Here is a 16417-nt window from a genome sequence, read left to right on the forward strand (position 1 = left end):
GCTCCTCGAAAATTAATTGCCGCTACCTAGCTACCGCTGCAAAACAGTCTCGTCGCCAGACTATGTTTGGTAAGGATTCGAAACTGTACTCGTGTGTAATTCGTGGTTGAAGCAATTTCTCCGCGGGGAAGCTGTGAATTAACTGTCTCCTAGCTAGGAGCAGCTGCCTGATGTCGCCTTAAATACAAAAGAGTCGGACACTGATGCTGTTTCGTTTAGACTACGAAATGATTAAGTCAATACTTGTCATGGTTCTGCTTCAGACAGTCCTAAAAGTAGATGGAAGATGCAGGAGCATCGAAAGAAACACGGGGTGTCCATATCCTTGGCGAGCATGGGGAGACCACTGCTACTTGGGTATCAGTCTTAAGAAAAATTTCAACCAGGCTGAGAACCACTGCCAAAGTCTCTCCAACCCTGGAAGACCGGCTCATCTGGCATCGGTTACCAGCGATGAGGAGAACCAGTTCATATATGCCTACGCGAAAGCTTCGGGGGTCTCAGGTTTCTGGATTGGATACAGTTACAGCGGGGGCTTCAGCTGGACCGATGGTTCTAGCACCGGGTTTTCGAGCTGGCGCGATGGGTACCCAAATACAGGCGTTAATGACGGGTGGAATTGCGTCCCCATGTATGACATACTCTGGGCCCTTCAGTGGTGTACAAACTCGCGTAATTTCGTCTGCAAGATGGCGCGGATCGCTTAGAGATTGTCATTTTGTCACCCGCAAATAATTATTATATAAGCAATATCTACGGCAAGTCGATTGTCGCGTCTCAATATCTACGGCAAGTCAATGCTCAGAAACAACATTTCAACTTAGGACAGACACAGAGGTGCAGACGGTTACCTGTCAACTCAGAAGAGCTGTCAGGAACACTGCATCTTTTCCCACTGTTAATGTTTTGTTACATCAGTATATGAAACTTAGCCAAAGTATCTGGAAAGCAGTCATGCAAAGCTTGTTTCTAGGGGAAGAACTTTGAAAGCAAAATGGCCGCTGAACTGAGCGCCATGGCTACGCTGTACTATGCGTGACATTCCAAGTATGGTGGTATAACTTATACGGTGCACATCTACCACGAATATGGGAGAAACTGTAATGTCCACCACCTGATTGGCTGGCATGGAGCGACCATCGCTAGACTTGAGTGTCAGTCACGTTGCGCCTAACGTTTACCGTGCCGATGAGAAACTGTGTCGAGGTCTGTCCAAACAACAAACAACCTGAAAGACCAAGTCATGACACCGGTATAAACAGCGAGGAAGAGACCCTTTTTAAGAACCTACGCGACAGTTTATTCTTGATACATGTACACGCGATAGGGCATTCATCACTGCGCTTTTTTCAGCTCTATAGTCTACGACTTTTCCGGTTTCCAGACCAAATGCAAATCTCAGGTCATTATAGCGGCTAATAATGTAAGTGTATAAGTTGGCAACTTCTATAATGACCATTTTCATATACAGATACTTGCAGTCTTGCACGCGCGCATGCATGGAATTACATTTTTTTTAATGCAAGTTATGAATTTATGAATTCAATTTTTTTTTTCAAAACTGATAACAAGCCTGACGGTTACTTTACGTCCGGAAATACCCGACCGATTCGCGAACATATCCGAATGTCAACGAAATGTAATCGGTAAGCTTCGAACATTTTTGGAAACGTGCACTCCTGCCCGTTTTTGGTCATGTTCATCTTTAGGTGTGGCGCCAACCTGACCTTCAAGATTTGTCAGAATAGTCAGCATCTTTTGGTCTGGAAACCAGACTATGACAAACCCTTTATCAGAGGCTCTCTTTCATTAGAATGAAAATAATAACAAATAATAATAAGTACAATTCGTAGTTAGATTTAAAAGGAATTATGCATGTTATTTGTGCACATTGCATCACTTTCAATTTCTCTCGAAGTAATTAATTTTGTGTCAAGCACGATAGTTTAAAAAAAAAACAGTTAAGTCGGCTAATTTTCGAATGAGGAGATTTTTTTCCCAAAAAGTCGCTTGTGTAAAAGTGGTGTTTCCAGTTTTAGTCAACCTGGAATTAGATTTTCCGCTTGGATAGCATTCGACATTTATTATCATTTCTACAATATACATTTTCTATAATCGGAATATGTATACCTTGGAAGGAAATGTTTGAAAAAAAAGTATTCAGATCTAAATGGAGTTGGATGTTATCCGTGCACATTACTTTAATCACTTTCAATTTCTCTCGAGGTAAATATATGTGTGTCATCAAGCACAACAGTTTTTTGTTTTAAGTTAAGTAGGCTAATTTTCGACTGAGGAGATTTTTTCCCATGAAGTTGCTTGTGTATTTGTGAAATATTAACAAATAATAATAAGTACAATTCGTAGTTAGATTTAAAAGGAATTATGGATGTTATTTGTGCACATTGCATCACTTGGAATTTCTCTTGAGGTATATATTACATTTGTATCAAATACGATAGTTTCAACTTCTTCAAAGAGGATATTTTCGACTGAGGAGGTTTTCCCATGAAGTCGCTTGTGTTTTTTGTGAAATATAATGTGTTACCAGTTTTAATACCTGAAATCAAATTTGCCGCAGGAAAGCATGTGGCATTAGGTCTTTTCTGACAGTCATATCCATGTTCTATAATCCCAACTATGACATTGTACACTTCCGTTCATCGGATTGACTTCAAACTTGGCACAAACCAAGACCACAATATAACAACATGAGCATAGGCAAGTGTAGTCAAGATTGCGTCGTCATCGCAGGGAATGTGACGTCATGTGATAAAGAATCGCGGGTATCACTAGTATATAACGCAAACATTGAACGCATATAGGCCCTGATTGTTTTCACAAATTGTCATTAAACTGTCGTAATGGTGTGCTGTGTTGATGTTAATTAAAATGTGGAATTAGTACAGTAAGAATTTGCCAGAGCTTTTTTTTTCTTGAAGTCTTAGCCTCGGGTTTGTGTTTGAGAGGTGTTTTAAAAAGCTCAAACAAGCCTCTGGAACAGTCGACGTTTTCGGGAAACATTTGGGCAGTTAAAAATAATCCTGTATTATATTCGGTCGTGACTGTAAACAAATGTAAAAGTTCTCACAGATTGATTTAGTGAAGTTCTGCATGTAGCACTTTCAAAATCTAGGATATGAAAGCCCAAATCATAAGCTTTCTTTTAGTTCAAATCACTCATGTACTTGCTACATGCAGAACTTCACAAAAGCAATAGTCCAAACATTTGGGTTTCATTTTTTTTACTCACCTTGTATACATGTAGAGGAGGAAAACGGTTTCTTCGAATATTCTCTGTGATTTTATTCTGTAAATTGAAGAGATGAAAACATGACTAAGTTAACTCGTCCGTTGACGAAGTGGATAGTGAATTAGTGAATTATTTAACGTTAATATTACAAACATGGACAATGATATGTTTCAAGAGTAACCACTTTCGACATATTGTCTCCCAGAAATAAATAGAAAATGCTTTGACATTCTTTCAGCCTAATTACCATATTAAGCTATCATAATGTCAAAAAGGAAATAATATCATTAATTCTAAGCATCACGTTTGAACAGAAATGAGAACATTTGAATCGCAATTCGTTTCCCTCCAAGACCAGTATTGGGTACCGGCGGCCATTTTGTGGACATACTAACAATTTATGAACAAAATATAAATTACAGGAAGGAACATAAGTTCTGTGTTCTTTTCATTTGCCATTCTGTGGAAAACAGTTTCAGAACAAAAAAAACCCTAGAGTATAAGGCCTAATCATGCAATCGGCACTTTGTCAAGTTTGTACACAGGGCGATTGCTTTTACGGCATAAAACACGACCTTTCTAAAAAAAAAAAAAAAAAAAAAAAAAAAAAACCTGACATAAAACATTGACGAAATAAAGTACAGTAGAGTGACTTCACAAGAATAATTCGTAGCTTATAAAATAATTAGGAACTAAACTGTTTCACCTGTAAGTGGAAGAAATGCGAATGAGACGATCAGTTAACTCGTTAACACGACAAACAAATGAAGAAATAAATAGTTCGGCGGATATAGGCTTCAGTGGTGCATCAAAAGCAGAGAAATTAGTTCTTCCTTTAGAAATGATAAAATTAAACAGTTATGGTTTTTTTTTGTTTTACCCGTGACATGTATTTAATTTGTGAAATATTTGTGTTATCAATTTTTGCCTATAGTCGATGGAATCAAATTGCCGCAGGATATAGCGTGCAACGTTTTAACTTTCTGTGATCGGAATATCCACACCACAGTTAGGTCAGAAACATAACTGTGACGAAATTCTACGATATATCCACAAATGCAACATAAACATCTAATTGTTTTGCCACGCCTCCATTACAACTCTTATCTATTCTGCTTAGCCACACCTCCTTGATATTGTACATTTTGCGCATGTGCGGGAGAGGGGAGCGTCGATGGTTGGCTGGACACAGTGTTGCCCTCATCACCTGAAGGCGTTGCGGACCTGCGACGAACCCGGCGGGGCCCGGGCCCTTAAATTGCATGGTGAACGGTCCGGCCTTGCAGGGCACCAGCGACACTGCATGTTCGGCGGATCATTGGCGCTCCCCCCACTCCTGCCTCCATGCTTTACCGAACTGTCACTGCTTGGATGTTTTTTTGGCATTTCTTTCCTTTTGTCTCTCGCAGCTCTCACGAAGTGTCTTTGTTTTTCATGTCGTACGTCTTTTTTGGCTGATTAGCCTACTGTTCTGTAACGCAGAAGTATTGCTTATGGCACAAAGGGCACTAGTTTGCCGAACGTGCCATTACATTACATCAACAACAACAACAACACACCACAGATTTAATCAGGTCTCACTTTAAAAATTTGATGAGCTTACTTACAAATTAAACGCATGATGTTTTCCTGATAAAAATGCAGAATTCCTTTTTTTCAAGTTTCGTTGATTTATATCTTTTTCTTTTTTGTTTTTTTTTTGGGCGGGATGGGGAAGTGATTTGTTGGGTTGCTGGGGGTTGTTTGTTTGTTTTGTTTTGTAGGGGTGTAATTTGTTTTTGTTTTTTGTAGTTTGTTTTGAGTTTTCGTGGAGAAGTGATCAATCTCAAACAAGTCACTAAGAAAGAGTAGTTTGCAAACAAAATATTGGGCCGTTCATAATGACCTCTATTCTATTTTGATCGTGACGATGTTTAACATGTCAGTGATTGTCAGTCGGAAGTTCGGTGATTTTTTATTTGTTTTTTTTGTGTTGTTGTTGAGATATGAAACATTCAGCAGTTCTCTGTGACCAAAAAAGGTTTCTTGAACTTTATTGCGCAATTACGAAAAAGCCCGTTCTTGCGCCCATCACTGCACACAAAAGTTGACTTTACGATTTGCTGGGTTGACTTTGTGAAAGAGCGCCATCTATTTATCTACCCCTATCCCAACGACTGAGGGCACCCTCCATGCCAACTGTGTTTTCTCATCCTTAACGGATCTACTGCAAAATGGGCTTCAATTCACACAAAAGTTCACAACGTACACAAAATGTCTGTTTGTGTTCTATGTGCAAGATATGGTGGCCCTGAAGGGACATCGCATATCGCAAACGTGTGCGCACACGTATGCGATGTCGTGAAATTAATCGCGAATATGTGCGCACACGTATGCGATGTCGTGAAACAATTCGCGAATATGTGCGCACACGTATGCGAATTTGTTTGCAATGTCGTGAATTTTATTGCATACTTTGTCGCATACCTTTCAGTAAAATTCCTAATGAACTGGGGAGTTGTAGCAGCTAGTCTGGAATCTAGACGTACTGTTAGATATAAATAGGGTCTGACTAATAAACCTTCACGCGCACGCTGTTCCTCGTGCAATCGTTACTACTAGTACTGTCGAGCGCAAACTTGCTACTTGCGCGAGTTTGAAATTTGCGCGCGCAAGTTTCAAACTTTCAAAATTGATTTCCGCATACGTGTGCGCATATATTCGCGATAAATTTCGCGACATCGCATACGTGTGCGCACATATTCGCGATAAATTTCGCGACATTGCATACGTATGCGCACACGTTTGCGATATGCGATGTCCCTTCAGGGCCACCATAGCAAGATGTTTACTTATTAAAAGCTCGGGCTAGGCTGCACCATCACCAGTTTTTAGGGTGTACTTTCTTTTTAATTGTCCATTCGAAAAAGTAACAGCTTTGAAAAAACTTTAAACTTGTTTTTCTTTTTCCTTTTTGTATTTAAAACGGGAGGGGTGGGTGGAGTTTTGCAATACGAGGATGGAAACTGAACACATCCCTTTTCTTATCAAAGTTCCTAAGTTATTACGCAAACGGTGATTCATTTGTTGGCTTTTTCCCGGAAGGTGATGTTCCGTTCATTCTGACGTCATGAGGTCATCGGGTACAATTAGTCATAGGTGATCGTCAACCAGCCGTGTTATCTGAGGAGATTTATAGCAGGATACCAGTGAGATTAATTATTCATCAAACAAAATAATTTACCCTGCGATTTGGCTTTTTAAGGAATGATATATTGGGAGATTATTGAAAAATATCTCAGAAACACTAAAATAAGAATGAAATATCAACGACATGTGAGAACGATAAATTTCTGGTCAAATATTCACAGCTCCGAGTCGAATAAAATAATCTCTTATCGAAAATAATATTACTGCGCTCGGTTTTGTCATCGCCTGCCGAGGCGTAGGACTCACTTAATAGCTTGCTCGCTTACAATATAGTTCCAGTTTACATGCGCGATCGACGTTGCGATAGTGTGATAAACGATACATTTGTGGAAACTTTTGACAGTCGGAATCGTACATTTTGTGACATTTTTGAACAGTTTATCAGGGAGTAAGAACCGGGCCGGTTGGCCGAAATCACCATGAGGCTTATTGTACAGATATGGATGCTTCTGGCATTATTATTGGTCGAGCGTAACTTCGCAAAGGTAGGAGAATTTTCACGGATATTTTTTGGGGAGTTGTGAAATAGTGTACACAAGGCAATGGGATGTGATTTTGTGCATGGAGACCTGTGTGTACATTTGTACGTGTGTTGTACAAAATGCCGTGTGTTTTCGGCGTTTGGCATGTTTGGTTCACAGAATCAAAGGGGAAGTTGTCTGTCATATCACTTTGTCGGTAATAATAGTATATAGTTTCTGTTCAGGCCAATTCCATTTTTCACTAATTTTAGTAATTTTTTTGGTGTGATTCACACACTGTCAGTGTCACTGTCAGTCACCGTGTGATTATGTGAGTTTAACTTTAATTTAATTAAAATAATGCAATAATTCCATAGCCTAGGCTTATTGTCTTCTGTTATTGTTTTAAATCGAATCCTACATTTATTTGCAAAGTATTTCATCTTCTTTTTGTGATTGGTGGCCCTGGAGGACTTTTTTTAAAAGGGAAATAAAGTCCGAAATTCTAATATTAGTCTGATTCCCAACTCTTTTAAGTCAAAGTCGCATTGGTAATGCTAGTACTAGTAGTAGTGGAACCAGACAAAAAATTCGTTTGGGCAGAAATTTCGGAATGAATGTAGTATCCAGGCACCACTTCAGCAGTTATGTATTAAATCTATGGAGGGTCAAGAACATTTTCTAAGTAGGCCTATTTCCTTAAAAAATGGAAATGTTTCTCACTCCCAGATTCATGTCTTTCCAACATTTATGCAATGGCTGACCTTTATTCAGATGATATATACATCGGATGATGTAATAAGAAAAAGTGGGGTCAGGTTGCAACATTCTTTCTAAAATTTCTAAGTCCCCCCAAAACACTCACTGCGCATATTGGTGCCGTGCGCGCCAGTACAATACTGAAAATAATCCAGGTTCGGTTCACGGTCAAATAGCCACTGCCTTTTTTACTCGGACTCGGAGATGTGCATGTTGAATTTAACTTCCCATGTAACTTGAAAGGATCCTCAACATTCTTTCGGACAGAAATAAACGTTTTCCTCTTGCCAGTTGAGAATTATGAGGTCTTTTCTTCCTGGAGGCTAGTTCCTGTTTTGGTCAGTGACAATTTGGAGATTTTTTTGGGGTCCGGTTTGGGAAGAAGAGAAATGGATGCAGCGAAACTTCATGCCTGCATACCTACGTGTATGGGTTCAAGGCTTTGTGTGAACGAGCGTTACAAACATAGCGTTCAGTCATTACTAAATTTCCTGTTGATGGCCGTCGCCATGGGAGGTCGATATATGCTTGCCGGCTATTCATGATTGAAACCCTGAAAAACAAGACCCTTATGAACCAGAGTTGAAAGACGGAACAAAGTGAATCTCGTTCCGAAGGGCAAGGTGAAACTCATTAACCCTAACCCTGCTGAATCCAACAGGATCCAACTACATGTATATTATATACCCGATGGAGCCTGTTGGATTGAGCAGTATTTAAACCCCTTGTGTACATTCCTGCTGCAAAATGTTGGATTCAGCAGGCAACTGAACTGCATTATTTTGGACTTCTATTTCAATACAAAATTGGTGGGAAATGAATTTCTCCCTTCCAAACCACCCCTTCACAAAATGTTTGAACCCAACTCTGTGAGCCAGGTACATGTAGCTATTGGCTCTTGGGAACAATACGCTCAACGCACACACCAGCATGCATTTGCACACAAATACCGCGCCATGGAACAAGGATGATCGTACATGTAACTGTTGATTAGTAAATCACATTCAGTCACCATGGGTGAAGGGGACTTTTTGCGCCCCGGCGTTAACCCTAACCCCCTAGGCCCTTGTTGCTTACAACCATCCTCAATCCTCCAAAATCCTCCAAAATTTTTCAACTCCGCCTAAATTTTTCAAAATTGTCAGACAGTCCTGCCTCAAAATGCATTCATCCTCAATCCTCCAAAATCCTCCTCATCCCAAAACTTTGCACTCGTGTTTAAATAAGGGAATAAATGTGTGCTCCGGAGGTTTTTATCACTCTGTTTAATACCACTTAGAGTCTGGGTGCTGATAATTACCCGAGCCGGAGGCGAGGGTAATTATCAGCACCCAGACTCTAAGTGGTATTAAACAGAGTGATAAATACCGACGGAGTACATATTTATTCCCATTCATAAATACCTTTTCGGTAAAAAAAAATCATATAATTCGTTCAAAACATCCCGATTTTGTTCAACAAATTCACTTTATGCTTTTTGAAACATCCCTCCTGCAAAATAATGGAGTGTTCAGCTGGCGAGTAAGATGAAAACAACCCTTTTATGGAGATTGACGCGCGCGTATCATGTTCTACGCGATGTCGCGCAGAACGCACCTGGCGCGTTGCGTTTTGAATTTTGAACTATAAAATTCTAACTCCCTGGTAGTGTTGCGCATGCCTACGTGAGGATTGTGAACGTTCAACCAATGAAACGATAAGAGGCACTGGATTTTTAGGAGTCCACATTTTATTGTGACACTGGAAAAGTGTTTAAGACCAGCTAGCCATGTCTTTATCATCCGTTTAATACCGGCCACGTGACGGGCTGTCGACCAATAGGAATGGCTAAACTGTCTGAGGTATTTATGAATGAAGGATAACCAACGCCAAATCCTTCAAAATCATCAGACAGTCCTGCCTCAAAATGCATTCATCCTCAATCCTCCAAAATCCTCTTGTGCTTCAATCACCATTCATCCTCAATCCTCCAAAATCCTCATGTGCTTCAATCACCATTCATCCTCAATCCTCCAGAATCCTCATTTGATTCAATCACCATTCATCCTCAATCCTCTAGAATCCTCCAAAACCGCCAGGAGGATTTTGGAGGAGTGAGGTGGGTTAGGGTTAATGGAAGCAATAATGAACGTCTCGTGATGTGAGTTCACCAATCAAATGAGAAGCATCTGTATGCCAGTTATACATGTCATGGCAGCCACTACAGCCAAAACATTACACATTCCTGAGCTGCTTTGTACATCTTGCCCAACATGGTTTTATTATTTTATTCAGTGATATCAACTCACGATGAATGCATTGCAAAAAAAATGTATAAAAAAAATAGAGACAGTATGCACTTGGCATCATTTAGTAAAGCCATCTACCTGTACATGTATATGGTTGCAAAATTTGCAATTGTTTTTCTTCAGACTTTCAGCATTTATTTATCAACCAACCCGACTTCAGAGGCAAAAAAATATGAGATCCATAGAAATAAAAAGGGATGCCCTAATTCAGACTTCTTCATTAAATAATGGTTCCTCGCAGCAAAACGTTTAGGTAAATCAGGGTTAAGCTTGTCCTACTCGACTCTATAGAGATTTATGAATACAATGTGCTCTTCTAAATTTAGCAGTGATTTTAAACCGGCCTGAGATTCTTTTCTCCGTTGATGGAGATGGATGAAAGACAGCCCAGATGGATAGAATGCCAACCACAATATTGACATGATCCCAGGTGACTGTTAAAAAAAAAAAACCAACTCTGTTTTGTTGCAGCGATAGTGAAAGCAGATGCCTCGATTGTAGTTAATCACGTTTGAGGTCCGTCCTTTGATCGGCGCGCAGGTGAAAGCCCAAGTTAATTAAATCTCTCCGTCTTCGTTTCTGTCTCGGTTCTTTTCCCTCTACTGTCTGAGGGACTTACTCATGCCCGCTCAGTGCATGAATGTGGACTGCAGTCGGCTGGCTCGATAAACGTTTACTTGCCTTGTCGTTCTTTATGTATCGCTCAAGCGTCAACATTTTGAAGTGTATGTACATGTACATAAGAAGCTTCACTATGTAAAAAAAGAAATGCACATGTATGTATGCATGCAGTGTATTCAAGAAACATTTGTTAAGAAAATTTTAATGTGAGTGAAGAACCAATATGGTTGCAGACAAATAAATACATTTCCATAGACCCCAATGATAAATGCTTCAACTTCAGAAATTCAGGAAAAATACTCACAACTCTCTGAGGTGTTCAAGACGTACATCAAATAAAAGGGTAATCCTTACTTTTAGGACCCCTTTCCTATATAAGGTTAAAAGACTCACCAAAACAGCTGACTATGACACTCAAAAGTGACATTCTGATATTTATTGACACATTTGAACATTTGGCAATGACACCTCTTGAATATCAGCAGGTTTGATTTTGTAGAAAGAGGGCAGGGTTTTGATTTATGAGGGGTTAAAGACGACGATGACAAACAGAAAATAAATTTAAAAAGCAAGATGGCGAACTGCAAAAAAAGGTAGGAAAGTCACATTTTCTTTGAAAGTGCTTTCAAAATTATAACTAACATGAGTTTGTCTGAAGAAAAAAGACTTCTTTAGCCTGCAAAAGTCACTTTGGTACTGGACAGTCATCTGCAAAAGTCAGTTTTGAACAGAACTCGTACAAAATAGAGGTGTCCTAAAAGTAAGGATTACCAGCTTATTTCATCATCTTTCATTTTCTGTTCAATTTTGTGGGGGGGTTAACCAATGAGTTTTGGGAGAAAATTCCATCCAAAGATGATCACCCCTAAAAGCAGTCCTGAAGCCCATCGCCATTTTGAAAATGGACGCCTACGCTCCATTGAAAAATAGAGCCATTAAGGGCCTAATCATCATCCACATTTCACAGAAATATTTTACGAGCTCGAAGTGCACTGCACATTTTGGCCTCTTTGTCTGTTGCAGCTAGCCCATATAAAGCTGGTACAAATGCATGTCCTTTCCTGAGTCCAATGGCGGCCATTTAAAAATAAAAAACCTGATGGCTACATTTTGTATCTTTAAAAATAGCCCGGTTGGGCGGCCATTTTGAAGAGGGAAAAAAAGGGCCTCCCACTTCCTTTTTTTCAAAAAGGGCAGGACGCTAAAGTGCAATAACAATCGCTGCCAGTCAAAGCATGCCTACATGTATCATATAAACAAGGGAAGTATTACACGTTAACTGTTAAAAACAGTCACTTTGATTGATTTTTGACTGCTGTGATGTCGGAGCTGAATTTGCCAGCCAGAGAGGGGGGGGGGGGGTTTGGTTGACATTCTAAGTTCTACTGTTGATACCAAAAATGTAAAAAAAAGTGTTGTTGCTTTGGAGTGCCCAGCATTCGCTTGAAAAAGGCAAAGTCAGTTTATATCTACCGATAGGCAGACTATGCCTAGCTATACCAGAACAAATGCACTACCTTCTAGAACATGTTATGTATTACATTGGAACGCCGTGTTAGTGTTAGGTATTTCAGTGGATCCACAGAAAGTGTTCGTAATAACGATCGTTCGGTATAGCGATTTTGAATCGCCCGTACGCTCTTTTGACCAATAGTGAACTGGCATTTCTCACATCCTGCAGCTATACGAGGAGTCGTCACGAAACTTTAGCAAGGGGCGGTTTTCCCGTTTATTCCTTGGGGAAATAATCAATCGCTCTTCAACATTCAAACATGATGTAACCATGGGTGGTTCGATGTTCAGGAATTAAAAGTGACCCAAATAGAATTTAATACATCCGGTAGATTTTTTTTTGTGTGTTAATCTGTTGACTGTTTCCAACAACAATGTCCGTACCTTTTGTACTTTAAAACTGGGAGCCACAGATGATGTTCGGTATAGCCGAATGTTTGGTATAGCGGTGTTCGGTATAGCGGCGTTCGACTGTACATTTAGGCAAATTCTGACCGCATCATTGGAGGAAAATTGTGTAAAGGCGAAAAAAGATTTCGGATTTTTCCCCCGCTTGAAAGTTTTGTCATACCAGTGTGAAGTGTACAGTGTGATAGACAACCATTGTGATCCCGCCAACGAAAACGAAGGAAAAAAATCCTCAATAAATAGGGTCATGGCTTCAGCCTTCTAAAAAAAGGACCCCCTAGCCTTCCTTTGTTAAATCCTGAATGCTGAATTAAACTGCCCATTGTTGTGAAATCACAGGCAGGAAAGAACCAGATTTGTTGAAGGCAAGGACGGAGATTTTATTTAGCGGGGGTAAACAAGAGTTTCGGAACGGCTATTGAAAGTAAAATGTAACCAAATCTGGGTAGCCTTCCCAGGTCTGCCCAACGAGCTTCTCTTTTTTTGTGTGTCCGTATTTGAATGAAAGCCTGAAATCACAAACACCTTGGAATAAAATGATTGGATTTTTTTTTTCTTGGAGAAGAAGAAAAGAAAGCAAAGTCTAGCGAAGAGAACCAGAGGTTTGATTGCCCGCAGGAGAAAAAGATTAGTTTCCAAGTGAATTTAATTTAACTGTGTAAATTAGATTGGATTTAACTGAGATTCTGGCAAGGATGCATGTTTACATAGTGGAAAGTTAAGATGTGGATCTGAGTACTATTTTTTCCCCACAATTAGTTCCTTGGATTTTGATTATTCTGAAAACAATACTAAAATTTTGGTGTATACATATGCTTGTTGGGAGGTCAGGCACCGGAAATAGAGTTCTGGTTGATGTTGGTTTTGTGTAAATTAGATTGGATTTAACTGAGATTCTGGCAAGGATGCATGTTTACATAGTGGAAAGTTAAGATGTGGATCTGAGTACTATTTTTTTCCCACAATTAGTTCCTTGGATTTTGATTATTCTGAAAACAATACTAAAATTTTGGTGTATACATATGCTTGTTGGGAGGTCAGGCACCGGAAATAGAGTTCTGGTTGATGTTGGTTTTGTGTAAATTAGATTGGATTTACATGTAACTGAGATTCTGGCAAGGATGCATGTTTACATAGTGGAAAGTTAAGATGTGGATCTGAGTACTATTTTTTCCCCACAATTAGTTCCTTGGATTTTGATTATTCTGAAAACAATACTAAAATTTTGGTGTATACATGCTTGTTGGGAGGTCAGGCACCGGAAACAGAGTTCTGGTTGATGTTGGTTTTGTTTGGAAGAACAATGTGATCATTATCGTCAGATAAATAGAGAAAGGAAACCAAACCAAGCTGTCTCCTTCCAGCCAGTTTACAGTGGTTTTGAGTCGCTTTCATTTTCTCAATTATCAAGAAACCACTTCCTCATTTACCTAGACACTCTATCTTTCGATTGAAGCAATCGGAATGCAGTACAGAGGTTATATGAGAAAAATAGTGTACTGGTTAGTGGTATAATCATGGGATTAACCCTTACTCTCTGAGGGTAGTTTACTGCATGTCAGTTGGTTATGCCAATGCCCTCCAGCTGCAGTTTTTTGGCAGATAAACTATCTTGATAGTGAAGGCTCCAATTGGCAGGAGTTGGAGGCCCTAGAGGGTGCCTGATACTGACCAGCTGGGGGCACTTGATTGTTATCAGAGGACTCTCATTGTTCTCTGTGGCATGTATTGGAGTGCCTGTCCAGTTACCCTTGAAATGACATGGCAGATATTGGAGGGCCATGCAAAAAACATAGGAGATTTTCTTGAGGCACATATTGGCATGCGTTGGAGGGTCAAGTAGGGTAGGCCTAAGGGTTAACGTACTTAATGTTTGTTTATTAAAAAAAAAGGCTTAATTTTGTAACATTTCACAATAGATAAATACAGATTTTACAGCCAAAGATTTACTTCAATCAGAAATCTCTAACTCCCGTAGCAATTAAAAGTTTTAAAGGGAATATACCGGTACATCATTTGTTTTTGCTGTAATTTTCAGAAATGGATGGATTTGGGGGGTTGGAAATATATAGCAAATATAGTTACACTGACTTTTTTGAGGTTTTGGGTTCGAAAATGCTATAAAAATGCTATAGAAACAGAGCAGTTTACATACATTGGGGAATTGTAAGGTCAGGGAACCAGTCTAGCTGGCTTGTACCCGTTCATAGGTTGTGTGTAATCGATTGCAAACAAGTGCGATGGTCAATTGGGGCCAGTATTTGAAAAAAAAGCCAGTTTTTTTCCAACGCTGGTCGGCCGACCAGCGTTGGAAATTGATACAAAAATACCCCTTTTCTTGAAAATGACAGTATACCAGGTGCCATGATTTTATAGGATGCTTTACACTGTCATTCACTAACAGTCCAGCAAGGTATTTCAAAATGATTTGGTAGTTTTATTTTTTGATGTCTGCAAATGTTGTATTTTCCCTTTAAGAGGAATGGATGTGTTAAGTCGTGTTTTGTTAAAATTCAACTCTACATGTACAGTGTACATGTACGTGTATATATTTCACAATTCCCTTTTAAAGACACATTTAAAAAGTGCACAAAATGAAATACAAAATACAGACCCCTATAAATTTCAAAAGACTCCATAAAAATGCGGGCAACTCACAGTGCAGTGTGCCACAAAGAGTTTGCCACGGAGAGTTGATTTTTCCCAATGCATTGTGGAAGATGGTGGACAAATTCGCAGCGCGGGACATTTGAAATTCTTACCGGTTCATGTAGTTTTTCCAGTCAGTAGTTTCGTAAGCATATGATTCGAGTATCTGTTTGTCCTTTCCTTTTCTTTTCTTTTTATCAGTATGGTGTTTTTTTTGTAAAGGGGGCAGAAAGCTATGCCCCAATCTACATATATAACAAATTAGCTCAAGTTGTCTACTGACACTCATTTAAATCGACCATGTTTTGTCGACCATAAACTTGAAAAAAGGACTCTCTATGGCAAACTCATGGTGGAGCACTGCATGTATTGTGGTTGAGAAAACCAACATCCATTCACATGATACGGGTAATTGGTTGAAACATTGAAGTGCACATAAACAGGTACGTGCACATGTACAATGTACATGTACATCATCTTATCAAAAACATCAAGGCAAGCCCATGCTCGTAAAAACGTGCCTGACTGCCTGGTCAATATTAACAATTCCTATTCCTCGGCTCATTCTTATTATTCCACAGTTTCTCAATATACCCCAGCCCCGTTGGCAGAGCTTAAACGCACACACTGCGTGTGCATGTACTTAGCCTGGGCCGGTCGTTTTTCTGAAATCCAATGCCAGGCACTCCATTACATACATATTGTGAAGTTTGGACCCCGGGACACTGCAAGGGAATATCACCGTCAGGAAGGAACGAAACATTCTTCTCCCTGATACAATCCGTATTGATCTCAAGAACCATTTGTCCTTGAGGTATCGACATTTGACAAGCGTAGAGAAATCGTCCAAGGATTTTAGGGACATGTTTCATTGAGTTTTGCCTTTCACCGTCATAATTTATCAGAGCTGTCAAAGTTAAAAAAAAAAAAATCCATTATTTTTTCAGGTATGGGGTGGGACTCAAATGCAGAACCTGCTGCTTACAATGCACTAAGTAGTGGAGATTAGTCATGGACGAGTAGTAAATGTTCAACTCGAGTACTCGCAAAGAAATTACTCGCAAGTGGTCGAGTACTCGCTTTGGGCTTAGGCGAAGTAAAAAAAAAAACATGTTTAGCGTCCCCGCCCGCTTCCTTTTTAGAGGCCGCCTCCTTTTTTTTTTTTTTTTTTTTTTTTTTTAAAGACAAAAATTGATAAATTTTAACGATCTCTGCGCAGAAGAGATGTTCGGTTCTGCATAGTTACATCATTTTGGTCTCATTTTCTGTTGCATCTT

At 39.5% G+C, this 16417-nt stretch overlaps 1 protein-coding gene across 1 annotated transcript; it reads left to right on the plus strand.

The window, feature by feature from the left end:
- The first annotated feature begins 248 nt into the window (after positions 1 to 248).
- Positions 249 to 707, plus strand: LOC119725123 (alpha-N-acetylgalactosamine-specific lectin-like). Its single transcript, XM_038196484.1, has one exon. The coding sequence runs from the start codon at positions 249 to 251 to the stop codon at positions 705 to 707; it is 459 nt and encodes a 152-aa protein (XP_038052412.1).
- Positions 708 to 16417: the final 15710 nt, after the last annotated feature.

The sequence above is a fragment of the Patiria miniata genome, unplaced genomic scaffold (assembly GCF_015706575.1).
Source record: "Patiria miniata isolate m_02_andy unplaced genomic scaffold, ASM1570657v1 HiC_scaffold_18, whole genome shotgun sequence".
In the NCBI taxonomy this organism is placed as follows: domain Eukaryota; kingdom Metazoa; phylum Echinodermata; class Asteroidea; order Valvatida; family Asterinidae; genus Patiria; species Patiria miniata.